Source organism: Chaetodon auriga, chromosome 12 (assembly GCF_051107435.1).
Source record: "Chaetodon auriga isolate fChaAug3 chromosome 12, fChaAug3.hap1, whole genome shotgun sequence".
Taxonomy (NCBI): domain Eukaryota; kingdom Metazoa; phylum Chordata; class Actinopteri; order Chaetodontiformes; family Chaetodontidae; genus Chaetodon; species Chaetodon auriga.
The window spans coordinates 3094731-3115071 of NC_135085.1; the positions used below are offsets into that span (position 1 = coordinate 3094731).

General features: G+C 40.1%; 1 protein-coding gene across 1 annotated transcript in view; it reads right to left on the reverse strand.

The window, feature by feature from the left end:
• Positions 1–2386: 2386 nt before the first annotated feature.
• LOC143329153 (cadherin-12-like) overlaps positions 2387–20341 on the reverse strand; it is a 70644-nt gene continuing 52689 nt past the window's right edge. Inside the window, exons 9-12 of the mRNA XM_076744914.1 lie at positions 17265–17386; positions 16764–16878; positions 12924–13175; positions 2387–3308 (exon numbers count right to left, since the gene is read on the reverse strand). Of these exons, the coding sequence (XP_076601029.1) occupies positions 2695–3308; positions 12924–13175; positions 16764–16878; positions 17265–17386 (1103 nt within the window). The 3' untranslated portion in view covers positions 2387–2694. The remainder of the gene's footprint in view (positions 3309–12923; positions 13176–16763; positions 16879–17264; positions 17387–20341) is intronic.

Genomic DNA, 20341 nt, shown 5'->3' on the forward strand with positions numbered 1-20341 from the left:
TCTTTTTTCATTCATGTCCCACAACCTGAAGTTGTTCTAAAATTACAACTATGCCTTTCATAATGGTTTACATAATAAAAAAACACATAAATTAACAGACCTGATTAGATAACAAATAGTTACACATGCACAGATTTTTCTTTTCTTCTTTTGAGGGCATGAGGGCAGCAACAGCTGTAAACTTCAACATTAACGTTCATTTGGAATCATGTTTATGTCCAGCCCTCCTTTTAGCTTTAGAAAAATATCTGACCTTTTAGCTGATGAATACTCTGCTATGTTCACCAGCTAGCTCCTTGCGAACTTCGTCTATCAGATCTTCTGTTCAGATCACTGTAAACACTCTGTTGCTGCTGGACACAAGGTGGATGAGAGTGCTGAGACCAAATGAAAACAGTTCAGTTTCAGACAATCAAACCAATACATGCTGAAAGAGGCTGACAGGCTCTATAGATTTAGGAACTGCAGAATTGATCATAGTTCTCTGTGGGTTCATCACTATAAGTCAGCGTTTCTCAACGGGGGCGGTACCACCCCCAGTGGGCATTCAGAGAACATCGGGGGTCGCTATGAGCAAAACAGCTGAGGGGGTGTTTTGCTGCAAATGGGGGGCGTTTCTATAACAGTAACAGTCATTCACCACCACAGTATTTTTAGCAGTCTTGTCTTGCCTTGTCTCACAGTATCTCACAGTGTTTATGAATTTACAGCAAGAATAGGCCCAGAACACTTCAGATGTTACTGCAGCGCGTGTGTGTGGCGGACCCTGACGCTTTTTATCTCCGTGCCCGTGTTAACAGGTTAGTGCTGCCACACCGTCCGCGTGAGCAGCGCAGCTCAGCTGCATCCATCTAGAGCTCAGAAGACTCAATTGTGATTGGTTCCTCAAGTTAGATCAGTGAAGGAGCCTAGTTAATGTTGGATTATGATAATAAATATATCTTCAACCAATAAAAAGCGTAACCTTCAGTAATTTTACATTTAACAATACACTTACATTATTATTTGAACGGGTTCCAACTGCTTTCTCATTGATGCGGGGCAGCAAGAGGTGTGGGCATTGAGTAGAGGGGCGTTCATCCAAAAATGGTTGAGAACCACTTGTCACATTACATATGCTCAGTAATTGTTGATGTGAAAATATTGCATAGTACAGCTTTATAAATAATTCAATACATGTTGTACAGGTAAAACAACTTTTGAACTCTTTTCTAATTATGATGGCCCTGGATTGTAAGTTGAGGAGTGAATCTAAATGAATTAATTACAGAAAAGCAAAGGTCATTTTTCAACTATAATTCAGATTAAAAAAAAATGTCAATGTGAGTCCACCCTTAGACGTTTCAAAACCTGATGAGAGAGATTAAATATGTCAGTTTGTGAAGAGTGATGGTGATGACTCCTACGAGAAAATCAGTTTCCTCAATACACATTAGCATTGTGAGAGTTCTGAGAATTACCACTCATTTCATGACCACTGTGCACAAATAGGAACAATTAGTACTCAGGCCACTCATCAGTGTCAACACATGACCTGTGGCTGAACAAGATTTCTCCACTCCAAGTGTGTGTGACTCAGAGTTTATCAGATGAAATCAAGCCCGAATATTTTGAGCTCTGTTGGTAGCCCATCTGTTTTCATTTGTTTTCTGAACCTGTTATTCTGTTTTGTCGAGATTTGTCTCATGTTTGCATAATCAAAATATTTGCTTGACAGGCAACTGCCAAGCAAATAAATGGGAAAACAATGGTGCTCAGAAAATGAGAGCCAGATTTTCCAGTCCATAAAAAAATCTAATATCAGATCTCATCCAAGAAAATCCAGCTAAATTCATTTAAAATGTTTTGCATGCTCGAAATCTAGTGTGAAATAACAACAAGACTCTGCAAGAGTTTTTGGATATACTAGCAGCTCTGTGACACTAATTGCTGCACAGCAGCACTTTGAACTAAAACAGCAGGATGTCACACTGCTAAGATGCTGATGTTTAGCAGGTGATGTTTACCATGGTCAAAATCAGATTGTCTTAGTTTAGAAAGTAAATATTTGCTAATGATAGCACTAAACACAAAGGACAGCTGAGGCTGATGGGAATGCCATTAGTTTTGCAGGTATTTGGTCATAAACCAAAAGTATTGTACCTGATGAGGGTGCCAGATGAAAACTTAAAGGACAGGAAGGTTGAGATGTTTCACTCTGAAAACAACAGCGCAACCTCATGAAGCCGATTCATCCTCTGGGAACCATTGACATCTGTACCAAACTTCATGGTAATCATTCCAATGTTTGTATCCTTCCCTGTGTGGCTAAGAAAACAGCATTTCATTTTCTGGTTAAATCATTGTTAGGAAATGATTTGATGAGACTTCAGAATCTGATATTGAAATCAAAACATCAGTTCAAGATATTTTATTAAGTATCATGACTTAAAATAACATGTAAACATATAGTACCTCAGGCACTTTGAGGAGCTATAAAGTTTACTTTTTCACACAGCTGTCGCTAGATTCTTTGCTCTCCACCTAACCAGTTCACAACTCTAACTCACATGGACAGCTTTCTATAAAGTCCCCATATCATTCTAGCCAGTGCCTGTCACAGTAAAAAAAAAAAAAAGAAAAGAAAAACGCGTCTTGAAAAGAAAGCTAATTCCCACATAGCCACCCAAAGTCTCTCTGCTGTCCAATTTCCTCTCAGCTCTCCTCAGCCAATGCAGGCGGCTGTCTGTCCAGGATACTAGCTAGTGTTTTGAACGGCTGTCCCCAGTCACCGAGGGAGCTAAAATCCCCTGACTCGTCAATTACCCATGACTCCTCGATGGAGCTGAGTGAGCCAGCTTCTGAGCCGTCACCCTCATAGGCATAGGTCGCCAGTGAATCATAGGGCGGGGCGGCATAACCGTGCTGGCTCTCCTCCAGCCGCTGTTCGATGAACTCCCTGATCATTTCAGCACCGTCCTCAGTCACTCTGCCATGGGAAGAGAGCAGGGCCTTGTTGTTCACCGCAGCAATGACACCGGCTGTTTGGCAGTGGATGTCAGGTGTCCTGACGTCATCAGAACGACTGTTGAGATGCAGCAGAACCCCATCTCCGTAGCCATTTTTGTCTTTCTTGGAGGTGCTGCTGTGAGTGCTGGTGCGTTGTGAGTGTGTGTGGCGCAGAGTGCCCATGTCAAAGGCGTGAGTGTCCGCCTCACCTCCGCCCTCATCATCATAGTGAATGACATTATCACGGATATCCTCTTTTGATGTCATGAGAGTCTCTTTCTCTTTGTTGCGCCTCTGGCCCATGTATAATGCTGCCATGACTGCAAGACACAGAGAGAAAGTTATGGATTATTTGAAAAATCTTTACACATGCATAATAAATTTGGTTTGTCTCTTTCTCTTTATTTCCTCCCTGACTTGTCATAGTCAGTTCCTAATGGATGTTCATTAAAATCTGTATGTGGACAGTTTTGGTAACTGCAAAATCATACATTTTCAAATCATAGTGGCCCTAAAATTCTTCTTGCTTATTCCAATCTTTGATATTTATCTTGACCTTATCAATGTATGTCGAATCTTTTCCACAGTTTCACAGCACATCAGTTAGTTTTCCTTAATAAAATATGTGCACTGATTGTTATCAGTCATTGTTATAAGTTACTGGTCACTGTAATTATTCCTGCTGTCTATTCTGGCAGTTGAGCGTTGCCTTCCTGACAAAGCTACTCTGTTAAAGATGTGAGTCAAAATAAAAGGTGAACAGTGACTGTGGATTTTGTTCTGCTAATGGTGAACACTCCCTGGGAGTAATGGCTTGTGTGAAAACTGTGGGGATATTACAGTACTAAGCTATCAAGTCGTTTGCTCTTCAGCAAACCACGACTTTCCCCACTTATCTCCACACTGTTCCAAGTGATAACAGTCTCCTCCAGAAACATGTATTCATAGTTTGTGCAGACAAAACTTTGTGACAATCCACTGACATCAGTATTTTTTATCCTTCTGTCAGCAAATCACAGAGCTTCCTGGCAAATTTCATCCTACAAATAATTTGTATTAAACTGAATTTTTTTCTACTTTTGACCACTCCACTGCTCAGTCTTGTGTGGCCCGCTATATCCCACAATGCAGGTAATGAACACAGGCAAACGCCACTTTGCATCAAAACCGTGTTCCGTGGGTCTAACAGTTACAGCATACCCATTCTATGCAAGGATCTCTTCACAGCAAGTGTGGACAGGAGTAATTACTGCAGTGACCAATACCTCTTTTAATGTACATATGCAAATTCAGTTCATAAACCAAGTTTCAAAAGTTAAAAGTAGTAAGTAGTAGTAAGCAGTACTCAGTTTTCTGTTTTCTGTTCCCAGACCCAAAGTCTGAGCACTTTACAACAAGGAAGTGTGCATGCCAACAATTTCTGGTTAAAAATTCTTTAATTTAAAACAAACACTGGACAATCCAGCTGTTTTATCACATATTTTATATCAGTAGACAAATAGAAAAGCTGATGAATCACAGTTAAGAGTGCCCTGATGGAGGGTTTAACAGGATGACACTTCACTCCCAGGTCAGCTCCAGGGTAATTTGCTCTCCACTCAGATGGAGTCTGCATAGGAGAGGCATACAAACTGCCAAAACTGAGCTCAAGCAGCTTTGGAGATTGTGAGAAGAGGAAGACCTGCTGTTCAATCAAATCTCACTATTCCTCTTGCAGGCACAAAACATCGATTACCCTCACATGTCCGTGCTGGACTGCTCGCCAAAGTTTACTTGTAGGATGTGGTAATTCCTAATACTTGTAATGACTTCTAATTCTTTCACGGATGACATAAGAGTGAAATACCAATCCTTGTAGTCAGGCCATCTCTCCAGAGGTAACTACACAAAAATATTCTCTTGCAAAGGCGATTATTATTTTGTTCTAGCATTTATAGTAGACGTGGGGCAATCAAATGTACAGTACAGATAATGGAGTTTCTAGGAGCTTCTGCTGTGATGTTTCTGACAGCCAGCCTATGGAGAGGATGATGATATATTAATGTACAAACATCACCAATTTCTGCTTTAAAATTTTTTTTAAAGCTTTTTTATTTGCATTTTTGCTTTGTTTCTGCAAAGAGACGTTTTTCCCCTCTTTAAAAAAAAAGAAAGAAAGAAAGAAAGAAAAGAAAAGCTGATACAAGGCCGTCTCAATGTCTGGTCAACCTGGACCCAGAATGCAGTGCTGTTCTCTTCTGATTGCATGAACCTATAAGAGCAGAACACATCTGATCTGGATGTTTAAGCAGAGAGGCTGTTTTTTTTTTTTTTTTTTTTTAAAGTAATCTAGCCAAGCAATGTTGTACATAGAATGGCATTGTTTGTTTACAGATGAATTGTACTTTACTTCTAAGTTTTTCATCTAATTTATTTATTGAAATTGTGAACAAAAGTGGCCCTAGAATACTCACCTGTGCCAACACTCATAAAACTGGACTGATGTTCTACCAGATCATTTGCAAACCGATTAAACAATTTGTTTCATGAAATCCAACAGAATTCAGGCATTTCAAAAGAATTTCATACCTAACACAATCAAAAGTCCTAGATAAGACCATAAAAGCGATACAATCCTAACGAATAACATCTAGCAACGTCATTCAAGGCTTTCCATGCTGCCGTGCATGCTTGATTGATAAGATTTTAAAATGGAGAGTTGAGATAAAAATGATCACAACTGATTGTTTACCGGCTTTTCTAATGCTGCAAAGATTGGAAATTGGGCAATAATTATTCAGCTCATTTCACTGTCCTCCTTTGTGCAAAGTTGTCATATCAGGCTGCCTTCCAGAGGTCAAGGGTGCTTTCTGTTACCACAGTCAAATTAAAAATACAAGTTAAGTATTCAACTAATAGTGGAGTCGCTAATAATAAGAGCCTTACCTCTAACTGCAGGCTAACTCACCCTTGATCTTGGAGATAAATAAGTGACCATAATTAGAAATATCCTCTCAGTTTCTCAGGGAATGATGACAAAAGAAATAGTCATAAATCAATAAAACATCAATAAAAGCAATCAGTAAGCCTCACCACCAGGCTAAAAGCAAGCATAGCCAGTCTAACAGTAGCAGTCGAGGCAGTCAGAGCAACACTGGCATTCATCTGGAGGGTTTCCGGTCACCTGATCAATGTGCTCCGAATCTAATGTTCACTCTGTCTTCACCAGCTCCTGGGAAAATATCTGCTGCATGCTCCACTACAGTATGTTCACCAGCTAGTTGCTTGCTCTGTATTTCTGTTGTTTAGTGTCAGACATATTGTGCACAGGTTTATCAGAGCCTTTACCACGTTTACTTTTAGATATGAATAAGCTTTTTGTCCAGGTCCAGGGTTTGTTTTGTTTTCTGGAGGATCCCTCTGCTCGGTGAGAAAAGAGACAGCAGCCAAGCTGAGCTGCTGGATGGACTGTGTTCACTGTCACTGAGCCAAACAATTTTTTTCTTTAGAAAGGTTAAAAATACTAATGAGAGGACAGCAGGAGAGAAGAGTAAAATATGGGAGAATCCCAGGGAAAATGGGAGAGTTGGCAGGTCTGTCCATCACAAAACAGACAATATTTCTGTCCATTACATTTGTTTTAAATGACCCTGTAATCGTATCTGCATCACATAAGGCTTTACACTCATGAACAGACCATTTCTCCTTATATATCAGGAACAATTTGTACTGAGCTGCATGAATATTACACTGCAACCTGTTTTAAAAGTCAGGAACGTCCACACAGTTTGTCCCAATTACAGATCTGTGCATATGAAAGAGTTTCTGCAGTGGGCTGACTATTAACAGAAAAAAGTACTTTGATTTATTCAGTATAGCTATGGTAACATCAGTCCAGAGAAGACAGGACTGTGTATTGGACTGGAGTCAGAGGACCAAATCATCAAAGATCCCATGATTTATATATTATATATATCCATACATCTGCTGCTTAAAGTCCTCACTGCATGCAGATGTTTTGTATGCCCTCATATGGAAACTGCTGGCCCTCACTTCCCTCCATTAGCAAACCAATCATCTGATCTGTGAAGCAGATCAGTGCACAGAGAAGGAAACATAACAACATCCCCTTGGGCTATGTGGTATAGAAACTAAACAAGGTCATAGTGTAGACTAGGGGCCGGGTTAATGGGGGCTGCTAGTATGTACTGGAGTATACTGATGTTTCAGCATGTTCAGCTCTTTGAGAGACTTAATAGAAAACTGTCTTGTGTCAGCAGCAAGGCTTTTTTTTGTGGGCTTCTTGCTGCTGGAGGAAATAGTAACAGCATGGTACAACTGAGGATTGTGAAAAGGAACAAACACTGTTCCAGAAATAATAACAGGTTCACCATAGTAGGTCAGAGGAGAATTCAAATGAGAGGACATGCAGTATAGAATCTGTGAAAAATGCATCCACTCAATGCCATGCACTATTTATCTGCTTGCTTTGTGATGCAAGTTAAAGCCAATATTCTGTTTGTTGGAACGTGTCACTAACTAGTTTTCCAAGAGCAAGAAATTTACACAAAAAAGCAAATGTATAACCAATGTACAATGAAAAGGGCAGAATAATGTAAAATCATCCATTAGTTTCTGATTCAGCAGGATCAGCTGCAATACCTTATCCTTCTGCAGGTGAATAATAATGCTGCGTTAGCATTAGAGGAGGATTTATTTAGTGGTGAGAGAAGGAGGTGGGGTTGTTGGCTTGGTAAATTACTGAAATTTCTCCAGGCTGTAATGAAGCAGAAAGGCTTTTTTTCACGTAGCAGAAAAAACATACAGCACCCTCTGAGCTAAACTGAAGTGAAAAACAGAACTGATCTGGCCACCAGCAGCTCACCGTGAATGAAACTAGGACTCCAATTCACAGAGCCTCTCCAGCTGCATCCTTTCCTGTAATAAAGACTCCAACAAAGACGCAGCTCTGCAGCATCCACGCAGTTTCAAGCCTTTTTTCTCTTTTACTTTTGCTTGTTGTCTGTTACCTGCAACTAACCCTATATGTCATCTCCCTGCAGCTCTGTCTGCTCTGGTCTGGACCCTGTCTCCCGCCTTCTCATCTGTCCTGCTCTGATTCAGCCCAGCATCTTCCTGGATTCCGCTCTGGACCTGCTTGGCTCTGTTAACCACTGCCTGCTTGGCTTGGGCCTGGCTCAGATACCATTCCTTTAACCCTGCAATAGGTACCTTAAATCTCTTATCTGACTCTGTGCACTCGGATGCACCTTAATACAGATCCAATCAAAATAGAAGCATAGCAATGTGTATCCTTTCCATCTCCACCCTCTATTCCAAATAATTCTCATCACTGGCTCCAAAAACCATAATGTCCAACAAAGCTTCAAACTATAGTCCACAGACCAATGGATGACATCACCTTGGGTTTACACTTGGTCAAATCAAATAGATTCCATGTTTTTATGGATGTATGATTTAGTAAAATCCATTTTTTGTAGAATTCATGGTGGGACCACTTGAGACCTGCACTTGCAATTACAACTTTTCCTGCACTGCAATACTGAAATCGAAGTAACAGTAACGGTACAAAGCAATGACAGTAAGTCAAACTATTGCTTTATGAACAAACTTTCTGTTCAGCCTGTGTTATCCTCAAATTAAAGTGAGTGAGCACTGTGCTTACATCTCATTTGAAAAATAAATGTTTCCATTACAATCACCATACAACACCATTTATGGAGGAACACAAGCAGAAATACCATTGTGACGATTCTTTAAGACCTAAATGGCTCTTATCGCATTTTCTAATAAACATTTAAAACAACCTCAAAGAAAGAGTGTATTATACAAAGATTCAGGTGATTTACTGTCTTTAGTTAGAGTGCAAACATCTGGAATCCAGACAGCTAACATTTTCATCTGCCACTAAAATACCCTGATAATTTACAAATCTTTCTTTGTATCCAGGCAAATGTACTCTGTGTGTGGGCGGTCCACCTATCAGAAGGTCGGTGGTTCGATCCCTGGCCTCAGCAGTCACCATGCCGAGGTATCCTTAGGCAAATTACCGAACCCCAAAACTGCCCCCGATGCTGTGCCATCGGTGTGTGAGCTGATAATGCTCATAATGAGCAGGTGGCTTAGCTGCTTAGACTTGAGTTGTAAAAGCGCTTTGAGTAGTCTTCAGACTGCATATAAATTTAAGCAAAATTTCCTTTCTGCAGTGTGGTCCACTCAGCTCCTAGCAATTGTGAGTCTCCGATCCTTACAATCAAGTGGTTTTTGAGTGCAGGGAAAAGGACTTGCATCACTGCGCTTCTCAACTACAATAATACATTAGCTGATGACAAATCATGCTCCTGTTTTTACTGACCTCAAGATGTGGTCATATTATCCTCAACTTTGTTTGAACCAAACTTAACAGCAAATAAATATCCTAAACAGTCCACTGTTAAATCACAGCTAAACATAGGACCCTACCCCTCTCTCAGTACTGTCATGCTGTGATCCCATCACTGCTCCCTGTTGTCCTAGCTCAGTTTTTTCCTCCTCTCAGGGTAGCACACTGCCCTGTTCAGTTGAAGTTTGTGAACTACGGATGTGAGGAGGCAGCATTTGTAAAATGAATGTTGATGAGAACTGGTTGATTTACACTTTTATTAGCTTCAGATTATTTATAACATAATGGTGACAAACAAATTCTGAAGGGGGCTCCTGGGACTATGGATGGATGGAGCAAGGTTCACCACTTTGTGAACACATGATTGTGTAAAAGATGTTACTCCATGGGCTCAGGAACACTTCACATTTACATTTTACCCATCGTCCCAACATTTTGGGGGCTGTACTATGTTTCAGTGATGTTGCCATGTTCATATAGCAGCATTTTCTTTGGTGGGTACAATAGTATGATAACTGGGAGAAATAATGGACATCGCTATGAAAATAAGCCATTTGTAATAAATCATAGATTTATTTAGGGATGGTTTGATCGTCAACACCATAAGATTAGTTTAATCTTTAAGGTAGCATTTGATTAAAATTTTAGCTTTGAATATCAGGTTAGAGGGTAGCTTAGTCATGTTACCTCCAGCTAATAAAGACCTCAAAAATTCTGCTTTGCCTCCTCTCTGTTGATCTGGAAAAGGTCGGGTATGCCTCAGTTCTTTACGCTTGGATTACTGTAACTCCAATTCCTGTCGCCCAAAGTGCTGCGGCCCTTTTAACCAAAACTAGGTGGCAGAAACAGAGTTACCTATAATGGCCTCCTGTTAACTTAAGGATTGCTTTTAATGCCAAGCTGTTAGTCCATGAGGTCAGCAGTTTGGCCCCAAAGTCTAAGTCTGTTTGAGCCTTTATAAGCCTGAATTAGAGAACTCCTTTCTAGCTGTGTCAAGATCCTGACAGAAAAGAACAAAGAATTCAACTGCTTTCACACTCTGAGCCGCTGTGTTTGAACTGCCTGCCTCAGGAGTCAGTCACCTTTTCAAATCTCTGCTTATCTCTGGCCATTCTTTTCTGTCATTTTTGTCCAGGTTTATCTGTTCTGTTCTGTTGTTCTTTTTTGTGTTCTGTCTCTGTCTCTGTTGATCCTTGTCTTTACTTTCTTGTGCTCAAGAAGCACCAGCACATCATAAATTCCTCTGGAGACACTGATCATGTCACAGTTTTAGTCAAGTGTTCACACTATTGATTAATAGATTGATGACTGACAGGAAATAAATTGACAACAATTACTGTGATTGATCAGGCTTTTCAGTTGACTTACAAATTAGAAATACATACATAAAACATCAGTTGGTTCCAGCCTCTCAAATGTAGGGATTTGCTGCTTTCTCTGTTTCTGTCACTGTACTGACTAAGTTTTGGTATTGTGCTGTTTGTCAGACAAAATAAGCAACTTGAAAATGTTAATTCGGGCTCTAGGGAAATGTGATGGGCATTTTTCAGTATTTACTGATATTCTGTTGATGATTAATCCATAAATAATCCACAGGCTGATTCATTCTGAAACTAATTGCTATTTTCTTACTTTGCTCTTCACCAACTGACAGGATTTTTGATGTTGTTATTGTTGTTTTTTTAGTCCAGATCAACGTAACAAGAGCTAACAGAAATATACACATGACATTTAGTCACAAATGTTACGATTGTGATACTTCAGTAATTAACATCATGCCAGGATTCCTGCAAGCATACCTTCAAGCTCCCTCCACTGCTACAGCAAAGTGCTTCATTGCCATCATGATATATGAGGAAATGTCTCTCTCTGTCAGGCACAAGAGAAAGGTGGATGTTATGTGTTAGCAGCTATTAGCCCATCCTCCCTTCTACTCCTTTATGTCCTCTTTCAGTTATCCTGCCTCTTTGGAGAGGACACCAATAAAGAAGGCACAATGCCCTCAAGAAGCTGTGATTCTTCTCTGACATGCTATCAGTCCACACTTACACACACACACACAGAGAGAGAGAGAGAGAGAGAGAGAGAGAGAGAGAGAGAGAGAGAGAGAGAGACCTACATGCATCTCTCATGAGCAGGGTGAATCAGTTGTGAGGGCGGGATAAATAACTGCTTCAACCCTGCTGTAGTTTACACACAATGAATGCTGTGTACATGTGGCCCTGCATCTTTTCACTTTGGTTGGACAGGCGATGCATAACTGTAATTCTCTGTAACAGAAGTAGCAATGAAATGAGATGACGGAACGATGTCATGGATTGTTGGTGCCCTCTAGTGTTATACTACAAGTATTAATTCACTGGTAAAACTCCTTTTCACCATTATAAGCTGTGGGCCAGAAAGCCTTAAAAATTAAAACATCACCAGAAACAATGTGAATTTTTCTAACATCTGAAAGTATAATCTGGGTAATTATTTTCTACTCGGTCACCAAGATGTAACAGAAACATGTCACGGTGCAGTCAGTCATGCACTCGTAAAAATTCCTTTCAATTGTAAATCCGAGTAATAATGCACTACATAAAGAGTTGGGAGCACTGCAGGGCAAGTGGCAAAATACACTAAACACACAGCACACAAGAATTGTTTTGTGGTTCAAGTTCTGACTGGCAGCTACCCTTAGAATCTATTATCATTAGTTTCATAATTTCAAACAAGCTGTGTGGGAAAGTCAATTTAAATGGACAGAAAGTACTTCATTTAATTTAAGGTCATGGTATTTGAAGCTGCACTGATTGATTCTTTTGGAACTCTTGGGCAGAATAACTTGTATTAGTGAACTGCCTGTTTCCCAGTTTAGCAACCTTTGTCTCAAAGAGAAATATTCTGCATAGAAAAATTGAATACAATGCTTCCACATGGTTTAAATAACTCATTCACCTTACTTATAGTGTTATCATTGTCATAGAGTTATTATAGTTAGCAAACTTTTTTTTGCAATAATAGCTTTTATTAAATGTAGGATGTGTGTGCAGGTGTAATCATTTTCTGGCTGGTGATCACATGACTCCTGTCATATAAGCTCTGATGAAGGCTACCTGTTCAAATGCATCAGCAGATTTATCAGCCTACTGGCTGTAAACAAATTTACCTAAAAGATTAACACGAGGTGTGCTGCTTTTTTCTAACCTGGTGTTATACAGAAAAATACAGTACCGATGCCCTTGATATAACGATAAGTACATGTCACTCTGTAAAGTATTCACAGAAACAGACAATGAACCAGTGTAATTTACTAAGTCAACCATTAGTAAATTATAATGACAAAAGTGGAACCTTACCTGCAGTGTTTGCTTATGTAAATGTTCCACTGCATACACAGTGTTTAAATAGACTTAAAAGAAAGGCTAACACATCTCAACACAGAGTCTGAGACAGAACCTGTGCTGAATGATGTGCTGGTTTCAGTTTTATGAACCCTGTTTTGGTGTTGTATTTGTCACTATGTTGTAGATCTAGAAGAGAGAAGGTGATGGAAGAAAGATGAGTTTACCAATCAGCAGAGCCACACATAGGAGAATAGCCATCAGAGCTCCGGTGCTGAGGCCCACTGGCAGGAAGATGGCCTCAGCTGAGCAGGTAAGCAGCGAGCCTCCCGCCTCACAGGAACACACTCGGATGGTGAGGGTGGCTGTGCTGCTCTGGGCGGGGTAACCACTGTCTTCAACCACAACAGGAAGTATGTAGACATCCTGCAGCCGACGCTGGAATCCCGAGCGTCGAGTAACAATGCCAGCTGTGTTGTCTGGAAACCAACAGAGGATGATGTTACATCACTGACAGTCTCCCAGACAGTGTCACACAACATTTCAGATGTCTTAGCAACTCTTGAAGACCATATCAAGCATAAGCATTGCTGAAGTGTTAGCCTTTCCAAGGAGGGGTTAGGCTTGGCTAAATATGGACTATTGCTGGACTTAGCCTGAATGGAACAGTCTGTGATGAACACAAATGTCCTGAAAATTATCACAACCACTTCACAATAAATGAATGTTTTACCCATAAATCATTAGTTAGCTGGCTGTATGCACTAATATCAACCACTCATCAAGAACTTCATCATCAGAAAACATATCTGCTTCATTTCATATGTCTGAATTTCAATCGTATGACTAATATTTTCTGAATTATATTTCAAAACTAATATCACACAATTTACTGAAAACTATGATAAATCATTTACTTCAAGCAGTGCTGGTTCACTAACTGATCTTAGCTGTCGGGGATATGACGCGGGATCACATTAGTTCTCTGAGGAGAATCATTCATTTAGCTTTTGTCTTTGTGTTCGTCTGTCCTTGTGCATGCGTGCTATGTGAACGTCATTCCATGCTGTCTGAGAGAGGAAAACATTTGTCATTATCTGACAGTGAACAGAGGTCATTCTGTGTCATCAAACGCCATATTTTACATTTCATCTCAATATTTAAATACACAAAAGAATTTAGAATTTAATCAACTAGACGTCAATATCACAAGTATTCCCTGGTTCCAGTTGCTGGATTGACTTATTTCATGCATAGGTGGCTACACAGTTGCATAAAGCATAAAGAAATTTAATAGGTTACATCTGTATTCATTTTACATGTCTTCTTCCGTCGGTTGTCATTTGTGCTGGAGTGTGAATGTGGCTCCATGCTATCTAAGAGGGGAAACTGTCACTCTGTGCAGTCCAAGTGGGGACCATCTTCTTTGTAATGTGCATCAATCTTTTTGTAAACCCACATATAATGAGAAGTACGCAACTCTGTTTGGTTCTGTGATTGTGTAACTTATCATCACACTATATATAACATTTTGGTGTTGTCTGAGCTAATTTTTCTTTTCCTGTTACCAACCAAAATTTCTCTTTGAATTTCTTTGTGTCATATTAGTCAGGGCTATTAGTTCCGCCTGTGGCATGTTGTTAAACATGTTGTTAAAAGTGCTTGACCGTGAGCAGGGCTCACAGCACAACAGAGATGCTGAAGTGGACACAGTAAAGCAGGTGACGTGAAATGTTGAGTGAGGAGGAAGAGAACAAGATCGTCATCTCTGGATGATGCTGAATCCATATTTTATTTTTTTTTTTCTGAAGAATGACCTGGTGCCAATCTATCAGAGCTTTTTATTGAACAAATGTTGCAATTGTTGCTGGTGTGAATAGTTTTGGGTGAGTGAAAATCCTTTTGCCAGTCATTCACACAGTGGATGTGTGAAAAAAAATTGTTAGTGAGTAGTTTAAGTCCCAGCTCCAGTCACCAGGGGCAGCACTGAGCATGAACTTTAACACTCTCAGACCTACACGTCCCCTCTAAGCTAATATTATGATAAATTCACCAGAGGGTTGTGGACATGATTTTAGCATCATTTACAGCAGGACCAACAGTTGACCTCCAAAATGTGTCCTGTTGACTCACCAGTCCACTGGTGGTGAATGTGTAACGAGCCAAAGTCCACTGGTTGATAGGTACACACACACACACACACACACACACACACACACACACACACACACACACACACGCTCCAGTTCCCCTTTGTGGCTGTAGGCCTGTGTGTCTGACTCTGTCAGATGTGATGCTGACTGTACAGGCACAAGCACAAAAATCTAACAAAGCTTGCTGCTGAGGTGAGGCAGAGGAAAACAGGAAATGGAAGTGGAAGATTGTAAAAGCTGATCATCCAGCTCAGAATATTGTCAATATTGGAGGATCTATGCTTCACGATTTATCTCCACTGCCAAGATTCACAATACAGGAAGCAGTAAGTGATGCATGTGGTAATGCTGGAGGTTGGTGTGGGGGATGATTATGTAGCATGTCCAACTTTCCATGCAGTTCATGTGCTGTCACAATCCAACAGTTCATGTTGGACTAACTTTTCTATAGCCTTAACCATGTCTTTTAGCTGCCCAGCTGCAACCATAACCTATACCTTAACCTACTATAGTTTATTTGTTATAACCATAGTGTTTCCCTAATTTTAATCATGCTGTTGATGCCATGTGCAACTGTTGTGAAAATAATTTCAATGTTAGTAGTGAATATAAAAAAACAAACAAACAAACAAAAAAATAACTTGCGACTGAATGTAATCCAGAATTTGCAAAGTTGACAAATATTAACATTTTGGTCTGAAAAAAAGGGTTGAAATGAATCAGTACAAAAAACTCTTTTTAGATCATCCCCTTCATGGTCATTGTTTACATGTGACTTGGGTCCCTTTTCAGAGGTTCTGTTGTGGAGTTTAATTGCATTTTTAGAACAACCCTGACTTCCACACCCTTACACTGGATTTATATGTCTGTGGTATGGAGTTACATCATATCTATAGCAGCTACATATGAAGGTCTTGGAGGTTACACTGCAGACTACAATGTGGCTGATGTGCACTTCCTCAAAATTATAACCACACGTCAGTGCTATTGGAGCCATGGATATACAATGCTGGAACTGCAAGAATAATATAATATGGCCTGATCACCTACAATCCATCTGTGTAGTGTTGTAGTAGTGATATCAAAGGGTGAAATCTGTCGCTGAATACTGTAGAAATCAAGACCTTTGCCGCAGGAATCCGCAGCTGCACTCCTGCAAAACCTTTTATCGAGTATAAATCCAGATTTACTTTACATTTGGCTGCATTAAGGAAATTACTTCCCATACTGGCACTGCACGTTGGCCCCAGACACACAGTACATCATGGGCTACAGAACTGTACAGAATTACTGTACATCATTCTAAATAAAACAGGGCTACATAGAATGAGACAAGAGGTTTAAATAGTGGGGTTTCAGGGAATACATAGGTCTCTGAACTTACAGATACATTGAAAACTTCAGTAATCCTAAAAGTGTCTACCATCAATGAACCAACAAAGCAACAAAGAGCTTTCTACTTAAGTCGAAATAGAGCCGATTTCTTTTGTCTTTAAAACCCATGAAGTTAAACAAACATGAGCTGTTTCAAAGACTTAAATCCCATAATTACATACAGTCAATGAGGGTTTCTGACAGGAAACTTCAGCATTGACTCATCAAAAATAAGTTGAACACCATAGATTCTAAAGGAGAACTGACAGAGTGGCTGGCTGAGGTGATTAAGCTGCCTGCTGCAGCCCAAATGACGCTACTAGAGCAGTGATAAGTTTTGGGCTGGACAGCTAAAGAATGAGCTGACACTTACTAGAAAGCTCTGTAGGTTCATCACTGCATGAGACCTCTTTCACGCTGTCACTTCATTCGACACATTCTTACTTTAAAGTTCTTTTCTTTACAGTAAAGACATTATAACACGATAAAACTATTTGCAACCATCCTCTTCCCTTTTAACCCCCCCCCCGCCCCACTTACTTCCAAAATCTCGAACAGTGAAGTTTCTGTTGCGAAGCTCTTTGGGGGACTTAAAGAAGAACCTCTGGCCGACAGGTGGAAGGTCTTTGTCCACAGCGCTGACTGTCTGGATCACCTGGTCAGGGAGCAACCAGACAGAGAATCTGCTCAGCATACTGAAGCACAGAACCCCAGAGAGAAAAGTTGATGGCTTGTGAATTAAAGAGTGCTGGTTCAAATCTCACAAAAATGTCAAGAAACAGTAAGTTTCTGTCCTCCCTCCCAGTGCTCTTGTTTCACCCATGCTTTAACGAAATATAGCTATTTGGACTATTTGAACTGATCGTAGGAGAGTGTACGACTAGAACATGGACTAACTAAGACCTCAACATGATAAATCTTTGTTACCAAGGATAACCATTTAAATGATAAAGGTGTGCAGTATATGTTCCACATGGTTCTGTTGAAGAAGTACTTATATCGAAGTAGCACATCATTTCAAGCAGATCCAGCTCAGTTTACCTGTCCGACTCTGGAGTTTTCACAGACGAAGGTATCTGAAGGAATGGCCAGCTCAGGAGGGAACTCGTTCACATCCAGGATGTTGATAGTCACTGACACTTTGGTAGACAGCAGAGGGTTGTCTGGAAGAGTCAACAAGAAGTCACATATGACTACACAATGAGTGACATTGTTATGGTCAAGCAGAATCCTCCTCATCGCCAGAGTTTCTGCTCTTTTCCCCTGCTTAGCGTGTCCTGTTTGTCTCTGTTTGTGTGTATGTGTGCCTGTTTCAGTCAGAGGGTGGCGAACTACTCCACTCATCAACTACACCTGTAGCCTGAAGTCTAGAAACCTGGTCCATCATTTTACTGGTTGCCCGATCATTTCCTTGTGTTGGCTTTGAACCTGCCTAATCCTATTCTACCTGCACTTCAGGTCCATTGTCTCCCTCCTTCTGCTTCATTCTGATCCTCATCAGTCTCCAGTGTTCTTCCTGAAGATTCCTGCCACTGCCTGTCCTGCTCCGCTGTGTCGCCTCTGATTCATCATGTACAATCCAGCTAGCCTCAATCCATTGTTCCAGATTTCCACCATGAACAAACGTCACAATGAATCACCTTGTGTTTGAACATGGTCTCTGACAGTCTACACTTTTAGCAAAAATGCTAATACAACATGCATTTTGTTGCGTTAAAGGCCCCGAAAACTTTGTTTCAAATCTAAATATTACCTTATAACATGAAATATTCATGACTCAATAAGTATCAAAGTTACGTTTGGGAGAAAACATCCTTAGGTATTATTCATTAAGCTTGTAACAGTTAGAAACTGAGCTAATCTGCTTCCTCAGGGCAGTGTGTGTGTGTGTGTGTGTGTGTGTGCGTGCGCGCGCGTGTGTGTGTGTGTGCATGTGTCTTATCCAGGTGTGCCTTTGGAGTGTCAAACAGACATGATGACATGCTGCATTTGAATCAGTAGCGTTTAAGGAATGTTGAGCTTGACAGTTTATTCACAGTGTGTTTTAGTAAAGGTTTTGTAGGAAAGATTATTGTTTTTTTTTGCCAGACAAACATACTGAAGTGTTCTTTCTGTTACATCCATCTGTTAATGTGAAAAAATGCTGCACCATTTACTGTCAAACTGGGAAAAATATAGCCAATTTAAATATTTCTGATTGTTTATTGACTGCTTGGCTGTACATTAGCTTATTGCCTTAACATTCCCATAAAACACTAATCTTAACCATGAGCTGTTTTCACACCTTCACCACAGCAGGATTTAACCTTTTGACAGAAAATGTAAAAGAAGGCCAACAGAGCCAAAGCATATGTCCATCTTCAAGGAGGACAAACTCACAGAGAGAGGAGATCATGAATAAGAAAGACAGCAGTAATCCGGAGGACAACTGAAAGTGAGGGATGAAGAGCCAAGTGAGAAAGATGAAACACGATCAGAGAGAGAAACAGAAACTGATGGAGACCAAGGCGAAGGCAGGGAGCTGTGTGACCGGATGCCTGCCACAGTTCCAACTGGACCTCATTCGACATGCTATTTACATTTCACTTAGTAAAATATCATGTAAAAAGAAAAAGAAAAATCTTTCATGTGGCTTTGAAATTGCAGTGAAATGGTCAGTTAAGTTATTTTTTTTTTTTCCTTCAAAAACAAACAGACAAATAAATAAACTTTGGTTTGGAGTTCTAGCTCAGAAGGCTAGTGGAGATCAGATACAACAAGTAAGAAAAGTGAAAAGACACACAGACTGTTGAAAGTGGTGACCTAAGTACATTTACTCACACTTGTACCTTGATTATCTTCATCTTCGTTTTTTTCATTGTGCAGCTTACATGTTATCTACTGTAAGCAGTAATAACAGTGCTAGAAATATAACACTGACATACTGGCATAATGAATACTTTGCCTTTGATATTTGAAGCACATTTTGCTGATAATATATACATACTATATACAATGTAAAATTCAATACTTTCATTTGTATTTCAGTCTTTGTACACTGTTGTATGGCTCGTTAGTCCACAGTTCTTCCTTTGTCCTTGAAGTTGTGGGCAGCCCTTTACATGTTTGAAGGCTTTTGTGTCATTTATGTGGACCTAAAGCCAGATAATATAATGCTGGTAAACCAGGACGAGCTCATTAGAGTAAAACCTTATTGTCTCTTGGTCACAGGTTGGCTCAAACTGCAACACTTATCTTTTAACGTGGTTGCACTTCTGTGTTTCAGCCGTAAATCATCTAGCAGAGATTTTGTCAGTCTTCAGTACGCATTCTGAATTTCACAGTGTACTTAATAGCTCACAGAGCACCAGACATAGACATGAGGGTCTTGACTGTGTTAGTGTGCTGTTCTACCTTGCCAGCCACCTGTTTACAGTGCACTGCAAGTACCAGATGGTAGGTGACCTCATATATCTAAATTTGATTGCACAGATTCTGACGTATTGCCCCAGACAAACGTCCAAACTCAGTTGGAGACTTGATGTAGAATGTTGGCTGATGTGATTTTGTATATTCTGTCTCCACATTGGGAGCTACATACAGCTTCTGAGCCAGCTAGCTCACCTCTTCATCCATGCTGGAAATTACCCTCAGAAGTTCTTCGAGGTGAACTGGCATTGGGACTACACAAAATTGTGGATGAAGGTATTTTAACCTTCTTTTGCATGATAAAGAGAGGGAATTGTCTCAGTTAGGGCTGCAACGACCAATCATTATTGAATAATCTTCCTATTGTTTTCTTGCCTGATTGGTCTGTAACATGTCAGGAAACAGTGGGAAATGCCCATCATTATTTCCTTAAGCCTGGGCTGATGTTCTCAAATTGTTTGTCTCATCAACAGTCCAAAACTCAGAGATACACATTTTTGCCAACAACCCTGAATTCAAAAAAGTTGGAATGCTGTGTAAAAGTTGAAATAAAAACAGAATGTAGTCATTTGGAAATTAACTATGTTTACCAACAACAGTTTTACAAAACACTATCATGTGTTCACAAAGTGGTGAACCTCACTTCATCCTCACTTGTGAACCACTGAGCCTTTCCAGGATGCCCCTTTCATACCCAATCATGATACTAT